We start from the raw sequence: 22,498 nt of genomic DNA on the forward strand, positions 1-22,498 counted from the left end.
TCATCTACATGCTTTTGGATTCTATTTTTAATTATAATTTCAACCAATTTACTGGGATCTGAATTAAAGTTAGCTAGGCTGTAATTCTCCTTATCACTCTTGCACTTTTTAAAAAATATAGGGTGCAACATTTCCTACCTTCTTTTCCTCTCCATCAGTAGATGATTTTAATTAGATGCATATTTTTGCTAGCAGCTCAGCTGTTTCATTCTTAACACTCCTTCAGGACTGCTTGTTTAGGGCTGTGCAAGTGTCTGGATCTGTTGTGAATGCCTAGGTGCATCTTTTGTCTAACGAGTTAAACTCCTTTTAGGTTTTTCGCTCCCATCCCTTTTTTATAAGCATGAATTCAGATCTATTTATTTATTCGCAAAAAGAAAAGGAGTACTTGTGGCACCTTAGAGACTAACCAATTTATTTGAGCATGAGCTTTCGTGAGCTACAGCTCACTACATCAGATGTATCTGATGAAGTGAGCTGTAGCTCACGAAAGCTCATGCTCAAATAAATTGGTTAGTCTCTAAGGTGCCACAAGTACTCCTTTTCTTTTTGCGAATACAGACTAACACGGCTGTTCCTCTGAAACCTGTATTTATTTATTGTTTTCTAGGGAAACTCTTCACTGAATTTGGGCTTGGTAAGTTCCATTTCCTGGCCCCCACATACACACCCTTAATATAATCTGTGTTCTACACTGTGTCCTGCTCAGCGTGTCTGTGTTCAGAGGAGTTCTCATTTCTCTCTCTCTGTGTTTGCTTTCAGGGCTGAGAAGAGCCCAGCTATATGCAGGTACTGTACCAAAAACTGACACTTCATTCACGTCAGCATCCCACCTGCCCCTGAGAGCTCTCTCCTCATTTCCCCAGTGCACCAGCACTTTCTTACCAAAAGCAATAGGCTGGAAACAGCAATGTCACTGGGGGCAGATGGAAAGGGGCAGACAAAACCCAGGTTTATTGCACAGCAGGGACATGCCCCCTTTGGGAAAGGGCTGATTAGTATGGAAATGCTGCCCCCTGGTGTCACCTTTCCAGGACGGTACCTGGGCTCTGCAGGAGGGACATTCTCAGCTGTCCATAATTAAACAGACCTGCTCAGCTCTCTCCTCCCAGCAGCAGCATCGCTACGCTCACACCAAGCTTTAGCCACAATTTCCTTCTAGCGTAACAGGACCAGACAGGAGCTGTTCAGTGTCTCCCTGGATCTGGGGGGAGGAAGGCCCTGTCCCCACTGCCAGGGCAGACAGGTTTTTATAACCAGCTTGTGACACTCCCCTGACCCAGTTACAACAAACAGTGCCCAGACCACGAGGCAGCTTTTCTGTGGCTGAGCTGTGTGTGTGTTTGCTCCCAGCCTGCAGCCTGTCCGTGTGTGTGCCCTGGTGCCTGCTGGGAGAGTCTGGGCAGCTCCAGCAGGGATCAGAGAGCCCAGGGGCCATGCACACACATTGTAGCACCACTGGCCCAGGGGTCCATGCACTCCGGGGTATCCTACCACACAGAGCTGGAGGAGGGGACACCCAGGGCAGTTACACAAACACCAGTTACAGGGTTGCCACCTCTGAGGTGCAAAAAAACCAGGACATCTGCCTGCTCTATATACACCGCCTGTCCCCTCACCCCAGGCACTGTGTCCCCATCCCACCCCTGGATGTTCTCTGGCTGTCCTGGATGTCCCTCTTGTTCCTGGGGCTGGGCCAGGCACCAACCTCGCCAAGCAGGACATGGTGCAGATCTACTCCCCTCCCACCCCAGTAGTGACCCCCACATCCGGTACTTGAACCGTGTAAATGGGCCCTACTGGTCCCGCACTCCCCATCTCACTTGGGGCTAGTAATGTCCTGGGCAGACTCACAGATTTCCCAGGTCAGCGACCTGAACAAAGGGACAATCCTGGGAAACCTGTCCCGGTTCCAACCCTAGGTCCTGTCCAGACAGCACAGTAACACCCAGCTGAGCTGGATACAGGCAGCCAGACATGTGCCAGCCTAGGCCCCTGGCAGGGATGCTGAGCTGCCAGCTGCCAGGGTCACGAACATGTTAACTCTGCCGTGTGCCATACACCACGCTTAGATCCCCCAGGGCCCTGGGCCCAGCCCCAGAACAGCTGTAACCTAGACTCCTAGCAATGCAGGACTGGAAGGGACCTCGAGAGGTCATCTAGTCCAGCCCCCCATGCTGGGGCAGGGCCTAGACCATCCCTGACGGGTTTGTCCTGTTCTTACAAACTTCCAGTGACGGGGATCCCGTAGCCTCCCTTGGACCAGGTCCAGAGCTTCACTGCCCTGAGACTTCGACAGTGTTTCCTCATCTCCAGCCTCAGTCTCCCTTGCTGCAGCTTGCACCCATTGCTCCTTGGACAGGCCCTCACCCTGCCGGCTGCGGGCACTGGGGGTGTCACCAGGTGTGAGCATCGCTATTATCGCTCTGAATGCCTGGGGGTACTGGGCTGGCTCAGGGGGGCAGTGAGGGCAGCTGGGACCTTTCACTCCCCAGTCACCGATCTCAGCCCAGGCTCAGAGTCCAGTTCCCAGCGAACAGGAGCTCATGTCGTAATTCTTGTTAACGGCAGCCTGACCGGCCATGTCCGCAGGGAGGCCAAGGCCTGAAGGGGCCGCAAGGACGGTTCCTCCCCAGGGAGAGGCTCCAGCAGGTGTCAGGCCTGAGCCATGTTGACAGGACAGAGCGGGGCTCACACGGCCCCTGTGACGTCCTTGTACCCTCGATACCCAGAGCTCCAGCAAGAGGGGTGTAAACCCCACTTGTACCCCCAGCACTGAACTCACTGACACTGCCCCAAGGCCCCCTCTCCTCCCGGGGTTGAAGGGGGGGAATAAATGGCACTGGAAGAGAGGGGCCAGGAGACCATGGCGCCATCACTTTTACTGATAGGAGGGCTAGGTCTCCCACTTTTTACCGGCTGTAAGGGTGAGCGATGGGGGGCGGGAGGGGGCAGAGAGGAGCGACCATGGGGGCAGGGTGTTGGGGGGGAAGAGGCGGTGCGGGGGTGGAGTCTTGGGGAGAAGGGGCGGTGCGGGGGTGGGGTCTTGAGAAGAGGCAGTGTGAGGGCCGTGGCTCGGGGAGAAGGGGCTGTGTGAGGGCAGGGGTTCGGGGAGAAGGGGTGGTGCGGGGGCAGGAGCTCCAGGAGAAGGACCCACACGGGAGAGTGGGGCCATGGTTCAGGCACCAGTGGCCCCTCTACTTTTAGGGAGCTTCCATCATTCCTGGGGAGAGGACCATCCCGGATCCTGATCCACGGGCACATCTGTGTATTTGCCGGGTGCACAGAGCTCTCCAGGTGGAGACACTTTCTCACTGACCCAGGAATCGGTGCTGGGAGGCCCCACTGCCCAGAAGGCCAAGGACTCTCGCTCCCCTGCTCTGGGGGTGAAGGGAGGGACCCAGGGGCTGCTGTTCCAGTCCCAGGAATGGGGTGAAGGGGACGTGGACACAGACAATCTCCCCGCTTGCGCTGTGAGGGGCAGACCTGGCTCCACGCTGGGCTTCAGAGCCTGAGCTCTAGCCTGAGCGTGAACGTCTATGTGGCTATTTTTAGTGCCAAAGAGGGAGCCCCACAAGCCTGAATCTGTCCACCCCGTTCAGAGACTCGCTGCGGCGGGCTGTGTACATGAACCCAGAGTGTGTCCAGAGTCTGAGTCTGAAAGTTCCCAGCGCGTCTGATCCAGGGCTGGTTAATGAGAGCGAGGGGGGTGGCTGGCGCAGTGGTTAGATGGAGACACCGGGGCCCCTGGGGCTCTGGGACGGTCTCTGTGACCATTGTCTGCTCTGGGAGACGCCCAGGTGCAGCTCCAGAGGGTCTGTGCCACCAGCATCGTCCATGGGACAATCGCTCTGGGCAGAGTTCAGGCTGATTTGTGGGGGTCTCCATTTTCAGCCTGATTTTGGGGGCGAGATCAGGGGCTCAGGGGGAATTTTTTTACCCAGGGCAAATTAAATGGCAGCTCTGGAGTGTTTCATAGCTGATGTCCTGAGTCTGACCTGCCCGTAACTGCGTGTCTGGGGATGTTGACAGTCACTCACTGCAAGTCACTGGGATTTGGGCTCCTCAGTTGCTGGGACATGTTTGAAATGGAGCTGGGTGAAATGTTTTGGACAAATAGTTTATTTGCTGCAAAATTATATTTCGGGTCGACAGAAACTATTCGCAAATTCATGTCGAGTTTGCTGACGAGTTTCAATGAACAGAAAGGTGCCGCCGCTTCCCTTCCAGCCTTTAGCCCCGTGGCTGGGCCCTCAGCGGGGAGCCCCCGGTTCCATCCCCCCGTGGGACGCCATGAGGGCTTGAGCTGCTGGGCTCTGGGGGTCTGATGACGTCCCCCTGTGTCTAAACACTGCCCTGGGCATTGGGCCAGAGCGTGGGAGTGAGAGTGACTCTGCAGCCCAGGGTGTCGGGCCCTGACCTGGGAGACCCAGAGTCCAGCTCCCCTGCTCCAGTCACCCTGTAATTATTGATCCATAACCCCAGTGACGGGAAGGGTTACGGCCCCTGGCACACCAGTGTCTCTGGCCATGTCTGCCGGGGTTTCCTTGCACCGGTGCAAACCCCCAGGGCAGACTGGCTGTGCGGATGTGAACTGGGACTGGTGCCTGGTGCAGCTTCTCCCAGATGGAGGGGGCAGTAAGCGGGGAAATGCCCCCGTCCCCCCCACTGCCCTGGCCTCATTAGCAACGGCCTATTAGTACGCATTTATCCCCCACCCCAGAATCCTCCACTGCACGGCCGCCCCAGTGAGCCCAACCCAGACCACTGCCCCATGGCGGACGGGCTGGGCCAGGAGAGGGGAGGGGCAGACTGTGGGGCAGATGGGAGAGAGGGAAGGGGCAGACTGAGGGGCAGACTGGCTGGAAGGTGGGGCCCGTGGGGCCCGCCAGCATGGAGAGTCCCAGCTGCGCCCCCTGGGGCAGGGCTGCACCCCCAGTGTGTGTGGGGCCTGCACCAACCTGCTCTTAGCGAAAAACCAACCACACATGACCCCAAAGCAAGAGAGATTCCCTGGGGCCTGCCTCTCCCTCACCCCTCTGGCTCCTGCCCCTCCCTTACCCTTTTCTCACCCCTGTGCCCACCTGGACCCTGCGTCTATTCTGACCCCTCCTCCTCGCCCCTCCCCTTCTTCCCACCCACTTTCTGCTTCCCCAGGCCGCTCTGTCCCCCACTTTGCCTCCCTGGCACGTGCCCCTGCCTTCCACCCACGTCTGCCCCACTGGAAACCCCCTCCCTTCCCCTCCTGCCCTCCTGGCACCTTCCCCTCTCCCTCAAACATCCTCTGCACCCTGGAGCCCACCCATCACTTCACACCCCCTCTATGTCCTGGCATCCACCTCTCTCTTTTCCCTCCTCTGCTGCCATGTCTCCCGCCCCTTCCCTCTCTCCCATCTGCTTCCCTGGTGCCTGCCACTTCTCTCTCCCCCTCTGCCCCCTGATGGCCGTCCCACCCCTCACCCTCTTCTGCTGTCCTGGCTTCTGCCCTTCTTACTCCCCTCAGCCCTCCTGGCACCTGCCTCTCTCCCCACCCTCTCTGACCCCTGGCACGCACCCTTCCCTCATCCTCCTGTGCCCACCCCTCCTCTAGCCCCACTCTGACCCCCCGGCACCTGCCTCTCCCCAATGCCGTCTCCTAACACCTCCCTCTACCCACCTGCCCCTGCCTCTCTCCTTGCCCCTCTCTGCCCCCTGGTGTTTGTCCCTCCCCTCCTCTGCCCTCCCTGTGTCTGCCCTTCTGCTCAACCCCCTCAATCCCCCTGGCACCTACCCTTTCCCTTACCCCCCGCCGACCCCTTCCCTCCTTCCCCCTGCCCCCCCAAAAACCTGACCCTCCCCTTGTCCCCTTCCTCCCTGGTGCCCCCCCCTCACCACCCTCTGCCCCACTGACCCCACTCTCCTCTCGCCCCTCTGCCACCATCATCCATGCCACCTTCTCTTTATTTCTCACTCTGCCCCTCCCCTCGCCCTCTGGCTCCATGACACCTGCACCCCTCACCACCCCTCTAGTCCCCTGATGCCAGCTCCTCCTCTGCCCCAAATCCCAGCTCTGCCCTTGCCCCCTCTGCCTCCCTGGTGCCTGCCATTTCCTTTGCCCCCTCTGCCCGCCTGGTGCAAGTCCCTCCCCTCGCCCCCCTTTGGACCCTTGGTCTCTGCCCTTCCCCTCACCTCAGCACTGCCCCACCCCTCCCCTCCCCCTCTCCTAATCTCTGGGTCCCACCCCTCCCTTCATCCTCCCTCTGCCCCCCTGGTGCCCACATCTCCCTTCACACTCCTCTGCCCCCTTAGGTCCTGCCCTTCTCCACACCCCTCTCTCTGCCCCCTTCCGCTCATCTGCTCCCTCACCCCCCATTCTGCCCCCCAGCACCAGTGCCTGCCCATTCGCTCCCCCCCATGGTTCCACCTCCCCACGCCTCATCATCTCACCCCCTGGCAGCTCACCCTCCCCTTGACTTCCCCTGCCCCATTGGAGCTCCCCCATTCCCTCACACCCCTCTGCCCCCTGGTGCCTGCCCCTTCCCTTGCCCCCCACAGCCCCCTGGGGTCCATCCCCTTCTTCTCCCATGGAGCCCACCCCTCCCCCCACCCCCTGCAGCCCCCCGGATCCTGCCCTTCGCCCCCCCTCTGTTCTTATGGTGCCTGCCCCTCCCCTTGTCCCCACATTGCCCTTGTGCTGCCCCTCCCCTCTACCCCTCCCCCCTCTGCTCCTGTCACCTGCCCCTCCCCTCTACCCCTCCCCCCTCTGCTCCTGTCACCTGCCCCTCCCCTCTACCCCTCCCCCCTCTGCTCCTGTCACCTGCCCCTCCCCTCTACCCCTCCCCCCTCTGCTCCTGTCACCTGCCCCTCCCCTTTCCTCTCCCAGCATCAGCCTCTCCCCTCCCCCCTCCCCCACTGACACCTTTGCACCCCTCCCCCGCTCCTCCTGCCCCTTCCCCCCATTGTCTCCTCACAGGCAGAGGGGCCCTGACTCCCCTCAGGCAACAACCCCCCCCCCCAGCGATTAACGGGGACGCAGGTTAATTTCCCTTCATCCCAGTGACCAGCCCCTGCCCCCGGCCCTGACTCTGTGACTCTCTCCCCAGTGGACGTGACTCTGGATCCAGACACGGCAAATCCCGAACTCGTCCTGTCTGGGGATCGGAAACGTGTGAGACGCGGAGACAGACGCCAGGATCTGCCCGACAAGCCTGAGAGATTTGATCCTTGTGCCTTTGTCCTGGGCGCTGAGGGGTTCGCGGGCGGGAGGCGTTACTGGGAGGTGGGGGTGGGAGACAAGACGAGATGGACTCTGGGGGTTTGTCGGGAATCTGTGAGCAGGAAGGGGAGGGTCACACTCTCACCTGGGAATGGATACTGGGCCGTGCGGCTGAGGGACGGGGGATACGAGGCCCTCACCTCCCCCTCGACCCACCTCCCCGTGAGCGTCCGGCCCGGCCGGGTGGGGATTTTCCTGGACTATGAGGCGGGCGAGGTCTCGTTTTACAATGTGACTGACGGGTCCCATCTCTTCACGTTCACTGACACCTTCTCCGGGACGCTCCGCCCTTATTTCCATCCCGGTCTCCATGCTGGGGGTAGAAACGCGGCTCCCCTGATCCTCTGCCCGGTCCCGGCTCCGGCCGGGGGGAATCTCGGTCCCTGACAGTGACCCCGCGGCACAGACCGGCCCCCCCAGCACTGCTGATCCTCTGTGGTGGGGGCCGGTTACTGCAGCTACTGGAGTTTTTCTGCTGACCGGACGCTGCCAGTTTCCCTTTTCCACTGGAGGGTCCAGTCGAAAACCGGACACCTGGCAACCCCCAGCCCTCCCCTTGCCCCGTCCCCTGCCCCGGGGTAGCAGATGGTGGGGGATGGCGTCGTTCACTCCTGCCAGAATTTTCTACCCCTGTGAAATCTCAGTGTAAAATAGGAAAGAAAAAAGATTATTCTAATTTAGAAAATATTATTGTAACAAGGGGTAAATACAAGAATACTTTAATTTAAATTTCACAGTATTTCAAAAAAAGGCATCTAAACATATTTTTAGAAATGGAATTATTTACATTTTTTTTTTTATTCTTCCCTCAAATCTGTATTGAAGTTTAACTTTTCTCAATAACATCATTTGTATTTCAACTGTGGAATTTCAGAAAATCCAAAATATTTATCTTCACAAAATAAACTATTAAATTGTCAGACGGGGTTGTTCAATTACAATGTACGTGTGTCATAAACATCACAACTACACACATGTGCAGCTGTTCTCTCGCTCTCCTCCTCTCTCTCTCTCTCCCCCCAACCCCCCCTTTATTGTCTTGACTGGTTCTCTCTGGGAGGCAGGGCACATACACCCACCTCCTGCACTACCCCTTTGAAAATTAATAGCTTAAAAATGATAGAATTAATGAAGCAATATATTTAAATTCACTCATACAAGATTATATAATATTCTTTGGAGTTCTGTCAGCATTAATTCACTTTCTAGCTGAATATAATCGGTAATCAAGATATGACCCTTCCTTGCTTTTTCTCACAAAACATGGTCCCCAACCTCAAGTGCTGTATTCTTAGATACCAGGGGTCGGCAACCGTTCAGAAGTGGTGTGCCGAGTCTTCATTTAGTCACTCTAATGTAAGGTTTTGCGTGCCAGTCATACATTTTAACGTTTTTAGGAGGTCTCTTTCTATAAGTCAATAATATATAACTAAACTATTGTTGTATGTAAAGTAAATAAGGTTTTTAAAATGTTTAAGAAGCTTCATTTAAAATTAAATTAAAATACAGAGCCCCCCCGGCCCTTGGCCAGGACCCGGGCAGTGTGAGTGCCACTGAAAATCAGCTTGCATGCCGCCTTTGGCACACGTGCCATAGGTTGCCTACCCCTGCGAAATACAAAAATGTCTTCTACAATCTCATTTTTGTGGTTTATTTTTCTTTAGAAATATTATTTGCAGGGAATGTCCTGTCAGTGTCCACTGTTGATTTCAGAGTACTGCCAGGCTTTCCATGTTCTTGGTTCTAAGGACACAACAAATGCAGTTTGATAAAGAAATAGAGAAGGGGTTGTATTCCTTTACTGAATCATCACAAATTAACTTAATTGTAGTAAAGATGCTGGCACTTAATGACACATGTCACGGTGTCCCTGGGCGATGCTCTGGAACTGCTCCCCATGAAGCCAGTCAGGACTCTGGGGCAGTCGCCTTTCTGTGAGCAGCCTGTCTTCAGGACACACACAGCTCACACAGCTTCCACCTTCCTGGGTCTGACCTCGGAGCATTCAGCATCCTCTGCCCCTCCGTGCGCTTCCCCCAGCGAGTCCGCTCAGGCGGGGCTCCTGGGGAAGCCAGAGGGTCCGGCACCCCAACTTCGCAGTCAGACGTGACTCTCAGCCAGCCAGTAAAACAGAAGGTTTATTAGACGACAGGAACATGGTCTAAAACAGAGCTTGCAGGTGCAGAGAACGGGACCCCTCAGCTGGGTCCATTTTGGGGGCAGTGAGCCAGACAACCACGTCTGCCCTTCACTCCATGTCCCAGCCAGCCCCCAAACTGAAACTCCCTCCAGCCCCTCCTCCTCTGGGCTTTGTTCCTTTCCCGGGCCAGGTGGTCACCTGATTCCTTTGTTCTCCAACCCTTCAGCTCTCACCTTGCAGGGGGGGAAGGGCCCAGGCCATCAGTTGCCAGGAAACAGGGTGTCGGCCATTCTCTGTGTCCAGACTCCTGCACACACCTGCCCTCTAGGGCTCTGCAATGATCATACACCCTTACTCCACCCCCTAGATACTTAAGAACTGCCTGGGGGAAACTGAGGCACCCCCACACTATTCAGAGGAAACATTAAGAACAGTCCCACTTCGTCACAACACACAACATGAAATTTGGTGACGTTTTATTGGGAGACCTTTCTTCTCGGCCATAAATCAGTCAAAAGGGTTCTATTTTTGTTGTCATGTGAGGTTTAGAGTACAAAGAAAAGAAAGTTGCTCCAGGAAATTCATCACAATTCCTCTGGGTCACAGCAATGGTTCCCTCACCCCACCTAGCAATATTGTTAACCTATCCAACTATACTCTCAGCCCAGCAGAAGCAGCTGTTCTATCTCGGGGCCTCTCCTTCTGCCCCTCCACCCCCACGAACATGATACAGTTCTGTGGTGACCTAGAATCCTATTTTCGACGTCTCCGTCTCAAGGAATATTTCCAAAATACGGAATATTTCCAAAATACCTCTGAACAACATACTAATCCACAGAGGTCTCCCTGCCAACACTACAGAAAGAGGGATTCTAGATGGACTCCTCCTGAAGGTCGAAACAGCAGACTGGACTCCTACATAGAGTGCTTCCGCCGACGTGCACGGGCTGAAATTGTGGAAAAGCAGCATCACTTGCCCCATAACCTCAGCCATGCGGAACGCAATGCCATCCACAGCCTCAGAAACAACTCTGACATCATAATCAAAAAGGCTGACAAAGGAGGTGCTGTTGTCATCATGAATAGGTCGGAATATGAACAAGAGGCTGCTCGGCAGCTCTCCAACACGAGTTTCTACAAGCCATTACCCTATGATCCCACTGAGAGTTACCAAAAGCAACTACAGCATTTGCTCAAGAAACTTCCTGAAAAAGCACAAGATCAAATCCGCACAGACACACCCCTGGAACCCCGACCTGGGATATTCTATCTACTACCCAAGATCCATAAACCTGGAAATCCTGGGCGCCCCATCATCTCAGGCATTGGCACCCTGACAGCAGGATTGTCTGGCTATGTAGACTCCCTCCTCAGGCCCTACGCTACCAGCACTCCCAGCTACCTTCGAGACACCACTGACTTCCTGAGGAAACTTCAATCCATCGGTGATCTTCCTGATAACACCATCCTGGCTACTATGGATGTAGAAGCCCTCTACACCAACATTCCACACAAAGATGGACTACAAGCCGTCAAGAACACTATCCCCGATAATGTCACGGCTAACCTGGTGGCTGAACTTTGTGACTTTGTCCTTACCCATAACTATTTCACATTTGGGGACAATGTATACCTTCAGATCAGCGGCACTGCTATGGGTACCCGCATGGCCCCACAGTATGCCAACATTTTTATGGCTGATTTAGAACAACGCTTCCTCAGCTCTCGTCCCCTAAAGCCCCTACTCTACTTGCGCTATATTGATGACATCTTCATCATCTGGACCCATGGAAAAGAAGCCCTTGAGGAATTCCACCACGATTTCAACAATTTCCATCCCACCACCAACCTCAGCCTGGTCCAGTCCACACAAGAGATCCACTTCCTGGACACTACAGTGCTAATAAACAATGGCCACATAAACACCACCCTATACCGGAAACCTACTGACCGCTATTCCTACCTGCATGCCTCCAGCTTTCACCCTGACCACACCACACGATCCATCGTCTACAGCCAAGCTCTGCGATACAACCGCATTTGCTCCAACCCCTCAGACAGAGACAAACACCTACAAGATCTCTGTCAAGCTTTCTTACAACTACAATACCCACCTGCAGAAGTAAAGAAACAGATTGATAGAGCCAGAAGAGTTCCCAGAAGTTACCTACTACAGGACAGGCCTAACAAAGAAAATAACAGAACGCCACTAGCGGTCACCTTCAGCCCCCAACTAAAACCCCTCCAACGCATTATTAAGGATCTACAACCTATCCTAAAGGATGACCCAACACTCTCACAAGTCTTGGGAGACAGGCCAGTCCTTGCCTACAGACAGCCCCGCAACCTGAAGCAAATACTCACCAACAACCACATACCACACAACAGAACCACTAACCCAGGAACTTATCCTTGCAACAAAGCCCGTTGCCAATTGTGCCCACATATCTATTCAGGGGACACCATCACAGGGCCTAATAACATCAGCCACACTATCAGAGGCTCGTTCACCTGCACATCCACCAATGTGATATATGCCATCATGTGCCAGCAATGCCCCTCTGCCATGTACATTGGTCAAACTGGACAGTCTCTACGTAAAAGAATAAATGGACACAAATCAGATGTCAAGAATCATAACATTCATAAACCAGTCGGAGAACACTTCAATCTCTCTGGTCACGCAATCACAGACATGAAGGTCGCTATCTTAAAACAAAAAAACTTCAAATCCAGACTCCAGCGAGAAACTGCTGAATTGGAATTCATTTGCAGATTGGATACTATTAATTTAGGCTTAAATAGAGACTGGGAGTGGCTAAGTCATTATGCAAGGTAGCCTGTTTCTTCTTGTTTTTTCCTACCCCCCCCCCCCCCAGATGTTCTGGTTTAACTTGGATTTAAACTTGGAGAGTGGTCAGTTTAGATGAGCTATTACCAGCAGGAGAGTGAGTTTGTGTGTGTATGGGGGTGGGGGGGATGTGAGAAAACCTTGATCTATGCAGGAAATAGCCCGACTTGATTATGTAAAGAGTTGTCACTTTGGATGGGCTAGCACCAGCAGGAGAGTGAATTTGTGTGGGGGGTGGAGGGTGAGAAAACCTGGATTTGTGCTGGAAATGGCCCACCTGTTGATCACTTTAGATAAGCTATTACCAGCAGGACAGTGGGGTGGGAGGAGGTATTGTTTCATATTCTCTGTGTGTATATAAAGTCTGCTGCAGTTTCCACGGTAAACATCTGATGAAGTGAGCTGTAGCTCACGAAAGCTCATGCTCAAATAAATTGGTTAGTCTCTAAGGTGCCACAAGTACTCCTTTTCTGTACAAATAGTGACCGATTGGTCCAATTCCTTGATGTTAGCGATTGAACCTAATTTCTTGAAGAGCTGGCTGAGCAGAGTGTGAGGGGAGGCACATCACATGGCATTGCTAGGACACTTTTTGTTTTAAACGTGACGCGTTATGAACATTTTCAGTGTCATCATTCAGTTTTGAAGATTTATTCACAATACGCCATCCATGGCAGAGGGCCCGAAACTTACCTTGATTATTTGAAAATAAATACCCTAACGTTATCTTGTGATGGATTCATTTGTGTTTTTATCCAGTCTGCTGCTTTTTAGGTGGCATGGTCTGCTGAAGCTCTGTGTCACACAGCCATGATTGTGCAATTGACCATATAGTGAAAATAACACCAAATGTAAACTGTTACCTCGTTATTCAGTTCAGAACCTAGATCTGCCAGTATCTGCTCTGGACAGCCATGTTAATATATAATTTCACATGTCTTCTTCTCCACATCATGTGCGGTCATAGTTCTAAGTGTAAAATTCTTCTATCTATTTTGAAAAATCATCTGTAGCTGTCAGTGCATACTGGTATAGCTTCTGGGACACTGGATAGAGCCTGATTAAATCTGCTCTCAGCAATTCCCAGGTTTTAACAACCTATGTGCAAGAACACAGGCGAGAGTTCTCATTTGGATCTTTCCTATGACATTTTTATTATAATCCCAACTATAGTAAGCAAAGTAAACATTATAATGTGGTTTCTGTAATAGTTGATGTCTCCACACAGTCAGAATCTAACTTTTGGTGTTTTTCAGAAGTAAATAAATACACGACAAATTTCTGCAACTGAGAACTTGCATAAATACACCTTGCAGGGTCGGCGAGTTACATGGGCCCTTGGTGCTCGTGCTCCAGCAATATTCAGGGCCTGGGAGCCAGGGTCCACCAATGTTTGGGGTCAGGTCTCTGCCCCAGCCCCACCTGCTGCCCCCATGGGCCTTCCCTGGAGCGCCTCCGGCCCCGCCAGCTGCTCCGCGCAGTGCTCCCTCACCGGCCGCTGCTGGCTACAACACAGGGACCAGTGCAGGGGACAAGCTGAGGTGGCCGCTGCGCCTACGGAGGGGGGAGAGGAGGAGGTGCACATGTGATGGCAGCACCCCCCCCGGCACCTACTGGGAGACGACTCCAACGCCGAGGAGGCTTCCTGGAGTCTGGACCTGAGCAGCTGGGGCATGGGTCTGTGTTGGACTCGTGCCCCCGCCCGCAGTCACCTCTCCTGCCCCACGCTTGGCAAGGAGATGCCCCATCCCCCACCCCCAGTGATGCTATGGTGAGGGGCAGCAGCGGGGAAGAGGTGCACACGTGGCCGCAGCCCCCCACCACCTTCTGTCACCCACCAAAAGGGAGGCGAGGGGGCTTCCTGGACCTGAGCACCTGGGGCTTGGGTGAGTGTCGTGACACCCTGCCCTCCCCCCTCGCCTCCGCAGTTACCACTCCTGCCCCAGGCTGGGCAAGGGGCAGCCCCATTCCCCACTGGACAACGACGAAAAGTGTTTGCTGCCTCCTGAAGAACATCGCAAAAGAAGGGGCGACATTTTGTTTTAATTTTAGAAAGTATTTGCTTTTGAGGGCTATTGATCCAAGACTGCTGGGTTGTTTCTGTATTCAAAAGCGTATTAATAAAGTTGATATTCTTAGTTAAATACATTTTTTTATGATGGTGATATTGTGGAACAGAGGGAAACTGTTAAACGCTTCCTGTTTCCAGTCCACTTTTACATTATTTTAAAAAATATAAATCGGCTTACAAGGCAGGTGTGAATGTCCCACAAGGCTCCTGTCTGCATCTTTAGGAGCCTAAATAACTTTCCAAATCTGGCACAGAGACTAAGGGGCAGATTTTAGAAGGTCTGTAGTCACCTAAAGATGTAGTTAGGCATCTAGTGGGATTTTCAAAAGCACCTAGGTGCCTAGCTCCCATTGGAAGCTAAGTGCCCAGGCATCTTTGAAAATTCCACTAGGCGCCTATCTGCATCTTGAGACACTAAAACACCTTGGAAACTCTGGGCCTAGGTGACTTGCCTAACGCCACACAGGGAGTCTGTAGCGGAGCAGGGAATTATGCACCTTCCCCTGGAACTCCCTTCAGAGCCGCACCTGAAGCGTCTCAGATCCCCTGAGCTCGGTCAGCACAGGCAGTGGGGTGTTTAATGACTATTCCCTGTCAGTGTGTTCTGGGGCACACAGGCTCCGCGTCGCTGGTGCCCTGACTCAGGGCCCGTCTGTCAGATAATAGTTCAATGATGTGCAATAAAAAAGGAGACTCTCACCTCAGAGGCTCCCCTCTGCAGCTCAATAAACTGTTACCCTTTGTACCCCCTGCTCGCCACCTGCACCTTTCTGCTGCTGTTACCAAAGGTCGTCATCTCAGCAGGATCATGAACGATGAGGGAGGGGAGGTTTCAGAGTGGTAGCCGTGTTAGTGTGTATCAGCAAAAACAATGAGGAGTCCTTGTGGCACCTTAGAGACTAACACATTTATTTGAGCATAAGCTTTCGTGGGCTAGAACCCACTTCATCAGATGCACGGAGTGGAAAATACAGGAGCAGGTATAAATACATGAAAAGATGGGACTTGCCTGCCAAGTGTGAGGTCAGTCTAACGAGACAATTCAACTAACAGTAGGATACAAAGGGAGGAAAAATAACTTTTGTAGTGTTAATGAGAGTGGCCTATTTCAAACAGTTAACAAGAAAGTGTGAGTAACAGTAGGGGGAAATTAGGTTTAGGTTTTTTAATGACTTAACCAGCCCTAATTCAGTCTTTATTCAGGCCTAATGTAATGGTGTCCAGTTTGCAAATTAATTCCAGTTCTGCAGTTTCACGTTGGAGTCTGTTTTGGAAGTTTTTTTGTTGAAGAATTGCCACTTTTAGGTCTGTTATTGAGTGACCAGGGAGATTGAAGTATTCTCCTACTGGTTTTTGAATGTTATAATTCCGGATGTCAGATTTGTGTCCATTTATTCTTTTGCATAGAGACTGTCCAGTTTGGCCAATGTACATGGCCGAGGGGCATTGCTGGCACATGATGGCATAGATCACATTGGTAGATGTGCAGGTGAATGAGCCTGTCAGGGTTCCTTCCCCACTCTGAACTCTCAGGTACAGATGTGGGAACCCGCATGAAAGACCCCCTAAGCTTATTCTTACCAGCTTAGGTTAAAAACTTCCCCAAGGTACAAACTTTGCCTTGTCCTTGAACAGTATACTGCCACCACCGAGCGTTTTAAACAAAGAACAGGGAAAGAGACCACTCGGAGACGTCTTCCCCCAAAATATCCTCCCAAGCCCTACATACCCCTTTCCTGGGGAGGCTTGAGAATAATATCCTAACCAATTGGTTACAAAATCATCAAAGACCGGAACCCCTGGATCTCGGAACAATGGAAAAAATCAGTCAGGTTCTTAAAAGAAGGATTTTATTAAAAAAAAAGAAAGGTAAAAATCATCTCTATAAAATCAGGATGGAAAATACTTTACAGGGCATTCAAATTCAAAACACAGAGGATCCCCCTCTGGGCAAAACCTTAAAGTTACAGAAAACGAATAAACCTCCCTCTTAACACAGGGAAAATTCACATAAAACAAAAGATAAATGAATCCGCCTCGCCTGGCTTACCTATACTGGTTGCAATATTGGAGACTTGGATTAGGATGGGTTGGAGAAGATGGATTTCTGCTCTGGCCTCTCTCAGTCCCAAAAGAGAACAAACACGTAAACAAAGAGCACAAAACAAAAGCTTTCCCCTGCCCCCCCTGCCCCCCAAGATTTGAAAGTATCTCGTCCCCTTATTCGTCCTTTGGGTCAGGTGCCAGCCAGGTTAGCTGAGCTTCTTAACCCTTTACAGGTAACAGGATGTTGCCTGAAGCCAGGAGGGATTTTATAGCACTTTATACAGAAAGGTGGTTACCCTTCCCTTTATATTTATGACAGAGCCCTTGATGGTGTGGCTGCTGTGGTTAGGTCCTATAGTGGTGTCCCTTGAATATGTATGTGGACAGAATTGGCACCGGGGTTTGTTGCAGGGTTTGGTTGCTGGGTTAGTTTTTGTTGTGTGGTGTGTAGTTGCTGGTGAGTATTTGCTTTAGGCTGGGGGGGGCTGTCTGTAAGTGAGGACTGGCCTGTCTCCCAAAGTCTGTGAGAGTGAGGGATTGTCCTTCAGGATAGGTTGCAGATCATTGATGATGTCCTGGAGAGCTTTTAGTTGGGGGCTGTAGGTGACGGCTAGTGGCGTTCTGTTACTTTCTTTGTTGGGCCTGTCTTGTAGTAGGTGACTTCTGGGTACCCTTCTGGCTCTGTCAATCTGTTTCTTCATTTCAAAAGGTGAGTATTGTAGTTTTAAGAATGCTTAATAGAGATCCTGTAGATGTTTGTCTCTGTCTGAGGGATTGGAGAAAATGCAGTTGTATCTTAGAGCTTGGCTGTAGAAAATGGATCGTGGGATTTGGTCTGGATGAAAGCTGGAGGCATGTAGGTAAGTATAGCAGACAGTAGGGTGGTGTTTACGTGACCATCGCTTATTAGCACTGTAGTATCTAGGAAGTAGACCTCTTGTGTGGACTGGTCCAGGCTGAGGTTGACGGTGGGGTGGAAATTGCTGAAATCCTGGTGGAATTCCTCAAGGGCCTCCTTCCCATGGGTCCAGGTGATGAAGATGCCATCAATGTAGCACAAGTGGAGTAGGGGCGTTAGGGGACAAAAGCTGAGGAAGCGTTGTTCTAAGTCAGCCATAAAAATGTGGGCATACTGTGGGGCCATCCGGGTACCCATAGCAATCCCGCTGACTTGAAGGTATAAATTGTCCCCAAATCTGAAATAGTTGTGGATGAGGACAAAGTCACAAAGTTCAGCCACCAGGTTTGCCGTGATAGTATCGGGGATGCTATTCCTGATGGCTTGTAGTCCATCTATGTTTGGAATGTTGGTGTAGAGGGCTTCTACATCCATCGTGGCCAGAATGGTGTTTTCTGGAAGATCACTGATGGATTGTAGTTTCCTCAGGAAGTCAGTGATGTCTCAAAGTTAGCTGGGAGTGCTGGTAGCGTAGGGCCTGAGGAGAGAGACTACATAGCCAGACAATCCTGCTGTCAGGGTGCCAATGCCCGAGATGATGGGGCATCCAGGATTCCCAGGATTATGGATTTTGGGTAGCAGATAGAATACCCCTGGTTGGGGCTCTAGGGGTGTGTCCGTGTAGATTTGTTCCTGTGCTTCTTTAGGGAGTTTCTTGAGCAGATGGTGTAGTTTCTTTTGGTAATCCTCAGTGGGGTCAGAGGGTAATGGCCTGTAGAATGTGGTGTCAGAGATTTGTCTAGCAGCCTCTCGTTCATATTCTGACCTATTCATGATGACGACAGCACCTCCTTTGTCAGCCTTTTTGATTATAATGTCAGAGTTGTTCCTGAGACTGTTGATGGCGTTGTGTTCGGCACGGCTGAGGTTATGGGCCAAGTGATGCTGCTTTTCCACAATTTCAGCCCATGCACGTTGGCGGAAGCACTCTATGTAGAAGTCCAGTCTGTTGTTTCAACCTTCAGGAGGAGTCCACGCAGATTCTCTCTTTTTGTAGTGTTGGTAGGAAGCTTTCTGTGGGTTAGTGTGTGGTTAGAATCCCCTGGGAATGGTGGGTAGAACTAGACATTAACTAGGGTGTTGATAACTTTTCCCCTTAATTTTGAAATGCAATTTTTCTCCCTTGTTCTCACTGGACTGAGCCTATTGTCTTGGAAAAAAATAAAGGGGCCAGACACCGCTGCCCCATTCTGGGAGCGTGAGGGGCTTGTCTCCCACCTAAGCGCACAAGTGAGTCATGGACCAGGGAAGATTGGCATTCAGCTGCCGATCTTGCACGTGAGGCCTGATCCTCCCAGCATGGCTACCAGATTGGGTCCCATTCAAACAGCTGTCCAATGGAAGAGGTGGTGGTGCCCACCTTATAACTTCTAGCCCAGTGGTTAAAGCCCTGAGCTGGAATATGGGGAACCCAAGTTCAGTCCCACCTCCCTACCAGGAAGTATTTGAATTGTGTGTCTCCCACCGCTCAGATGGGCGTGTTAATCCCTGTGACGGGGTCCCCAGACTATGGGAATGCTGAGCCCTCTGACCCACCAACCTGAGCTTCCCCTCACACTGTGATGCCGATGAGAAGCTACAAAGCTCTGGCAGGTGCTGCCCTTACTCTGCCATCCACCGGCAGGGACTCACCCAACCGAGTTACACGAATGCTTTTGCGAGCAACTCATGAACCAACAATAGAGAGGCTCCAGCTGATTGACGCAGCTCCTCAGCCTTGCACCCCAGAACTTTACCATCTTGCACAGAAGCCTGGCCAGAGTCAGTTCATTTCACCCAGTCCGCCCCTCCCTCGATGTGGACAGGACACACACTAACTAGCCTTTGTAAACTGACCTGAGATTTCCCAAGCACTTCAACCAAAACACACTGTTTTAGATAAAATATAAAACTGATTTATTAACTACAGAAAGATCACTGTGTGCTGAAGGGTTAACTTTCAAACTCTACTAGTTTGGACTTTCCTGGGGCAGTTTATAGTGCTGCCTTCCAGAAGGCTACCCTGCCTGGGAAAGCCATTTGATACTGCATTGAAGGACCATCGCTGAGATCAATAAAGGCTGCAGTCTGGGGCCATCAACTTTGAATGACTCAAAGCTACTGACCCATCTCTATGGAGTAGAAGAATTTCTATACAGAAGCTGGGGGACAAGCATGAGTGGCTGTTAGGAAGTACACAGATTGACCAGTGGGGAGCAGGGCCATCCTTAGGCATGTGCAGCATACGCGGCTGTGTAGGGCACCTGAAAATTTGGGGCACCACTAGGACCATAGGGGCTGACTTCTCATCTTGCCAGGGGATGCTTGAGCCCCCCACACTCCACTCCAGGCCTGTTAGCCGACAGCCAAGGATGTTTGGTGAGGTGCCAGCTATGCCCGTTTATACCATCCGTGACTTTAACCGCTAGGACGCACTGTCCCTTCGCGGCGGGCAGCCCGGGCTAGGCTGACGGATGCCCCAAGGTCCTAACCACCCGTGACTTTAACTGCTAGAGCTCAGAGCTCCTTCGCAGCGGGCAGTCAATACTGACTGACAGGTGCCCCAATGGCAGCACTAAGAGCCTCTCCACACCCGTGACTTTAACTGCTAGAGCTCAGAGCTCCTTCGCAGCGGGCAGCCAGGATTGACTGACAGGTGCCCCAAGAGTTTGCCCCGTGGAGGCGGCACAACTCAACGCTAGGCTCTTAGTACTCTCACCTAATGGCCAGGCTTTAGAGCCAAAACGGCTGAGGTTCTTTAATTGTGTCGGCTGCTTTACAGTAAACCAGAGAAAACAAGTCAGGCTTATGCACAAATGGTTACCAAAATTTATTAAGCTAGCTTCTAATCATGTGGTTACAAAATTGCTAGTGCCTACTTATTTAAATGTAGAGATGTTACACACACAAACAAGTTACAAAACTGAAGCCACAATCCCAAAGAAAGAAAACAAAGTATAGAGCTCTATTTCAAAATATGTGTACACTAAAGATAGGAGATCAGGTGTGGGTGCTTCTTACCCTCCTTGCATCTCTCGATTCCAGCGGTGCCAAGCCAGGATCGGTCACTCAATTCCGCGGAAAGACGAATAAGGGACAAGGCTTAGGGACCTTCTTAGCTGCAGAAGCCTTGGGAGGCTGTCACTTATCTGACCAGCAGATAGATAGTGAAAAGCACTCAAAAATCATGGTGCTGTAGGTCCCCTACTTATATCTCTGTACTCCTTTATTCTCTTTCTCCTTTCTTATGCCAAATTGAGGCTGGTCTGTCTGGGTGACGCCAGCTTTCGCAAGAGTAGTTTACACTTGCAAGGGAGAGAAACAATAAGTGTCGACTACTGGACATTTCTTTTATCAGGGTAAATATTTTCCCACCTAGGATGTTGGTGTGTGTGCATCACGCTATTTAGTAGGGGCTAAGAGCCATGTCTGTCACAGGGCCTCTGCCTGCTGTGAGCTTAATCGTCGTATCTGTTCCCAGAAGCACATTGTAGCAGCACACCTTCTGCTTTTCACAGCTTCAAAGGCTGTGCTGGAATATATGTTAAGTGCCCTGTTCCGGCTTCCTCCTGTGTTTCCAGCAATGCTGGTCTGAGGGGGGGGGCTGGCTGTCTGGCTACAAGGCCCCGCCCCCCTCCACTCCTCCCAAACCCCTGCCCCTGCTCCACCCCCGCCCCGCCTCCTCCCCCCTCCCTCACAGAGCTTGAACATGTGAATCAGCTGTTCACGGTGCTCTGGAAACATTGCGGGGGGGGGGGGGGGAGTTGGTAAGTGTGGGGCTGCCAGCACGCAAGAGGTGTTGGGGAAGGGAGGCAGAAGGGGGGAGCTTTGCGCTGGTGGGTGCTCCACACCCACTAAAATTTCCCTGTGGATGCTCCAGCCCTGGAGTCCGCGCCTATGACCAGGACAGCAGGCAAGAGCGGGTCTGCTCCTGCACACCCAGTGCACAGTCTCCTTCCGAGGCAGAAGGCCGGGGCCGTATTCACAGAGCCGAATGTGCCGGTTTAGGGGCACCAGTTTAATAATATTGCATAGGGCCCATAAATCCTAAGGATGGCCCTGGTGGGCAGATCAAGCACATTGCACAGACACAATGGCCCTATTCAAGGGTGGGGGGCCTTCTCTGCAAGGGGGCTGACCATTGCCACATGAAAGAAGGAGAAGGAGGGCAGGGGCAACATTGGCCAGCCTGAAACACTGACAAACCACCGACGTACAAGAAGGGGTGAACTCAGACTACAGGAGGGCGCATCTCTGGACTTGTTATATTACTCAACTGTGCTTTATGAGTAAAGACTCTGTGGTTAAGAAATTCCTTTGCTAAGCCTGTGTGCCTTGCTTCCCCTCCACATTGTTTCTGAAATGGTTAACGTGTAAGTCCGGGGTGCCCACAGCCTAGGGGGAGTTCTGAGGGCGTGTGTGTAAGTGACGTGGAGGCTAGAGGGGCTCAGACGCTGGTTTCAGAGTCTTAGGAAGCTGCTGACAGATCCCCCACATCCTAAGGGAGGACAGTAGATAAATGGTCTGAGCCCAGGAGTGAGCCCTAGAGTCCCAGGGCTGGATATAGTGACTAGACTCTGCCCAGAGCCAGTTGGCTCAGAAGTATAGGAGACCCAGTAATTCAGTTCACTCACAACAGACGAGTGACTGTACAATGGCTCACTAGGCTGGCATGTAACAGCCACAATGCCATGTAGCCTTTAGGGTATCCTATTGTCTGCAATCTTAGACACCAGTTCTGTCTAGTTTGCATTGGTATTTCTGGGAAAAGGGGCAGCTAAGTAAATTCACCTGTTTCACCATGGAAATGAAAATGTCAGCAAGTAAATGGTGAGCAATGCAACTGGAACTGATAAGAGTGACTTTAATGGTAAAACTTCTCTGCTTTATTACTTGAAAGTCTAATGTTCACGGCTTATCCCATTCCCAGATGGCAGGTGGTGATTTCAGTTTTAATTGTGGCAAACTCAACTCACAGAACCAGAAATGGTTTCTGTCAGGTCTTTCATGTGATCACAGCTAGTTTCCAAGAAAAATTAGCTCTGTAATAAGAGAAAATGAAAGGGAAATAATAAAATCTTTAAGCAGGGATATGACAGAGACTTCTTTCATTCAGCTCCAGCTCTCTTGAAAGATCTGAAATAACCCTGGATTCCCTGGTGCCCTCTTCCTAAGCCTGGAGTCCTCTGGGGCGCACG

At 51.8% G+C, this 22,498-nt stretch overlaps 1 protein-coding gene across 5 annotated transcripts in view; it reads left to right on the forward strand.

The window, feature by feature from the left end:
- The window catches only part of LOC125621599 (butyrophilin subfamily 1 member A1), a 655,591-nt gene that overhangs the window by 55,034 nt on the left and 578,059 nt on the right, over positions 1–22,498 (forward strand). For 2 of the 5 annotated variants that reach the window (XM_075119818.1, XM_075119820.1), the window contains 3 exons: positions 611–637; positions 763–789; positions 7,083–8,175. The exons of the other annotated variants lie outside the window; for them this stretch is intronic. In XM_075119818.1, the coding sequence (XP_074975919.1) occupies positions 611–637; positions 763–789; positions 7,083–7,642 (614 nt within the window). In that variant the 3' untranslated portion in view covers positions 7,643–8,175. Of the gene's footprint in view, positions 1–610; positions 638–762; positions 790–7,082; positions 8,176–22,498 lie in introns of those variants that run through there. 5 annotated transcript variants of the gene reach the window in all.

Source organism: Caretta caretta, chromosome 14 (assembly GCF_965140235.1).
Source record: "Caretta caretta isolate rCarCar2 chromosome 14, rCarCar1.hap1, whole genome shotgun sequence".
NCBI classification, from domain to species: domain Eukaryota; kingdom Metazoa; phylum Chordata; order Testudines; family Cheloniidae; genus Caretta; species Caretta caretta.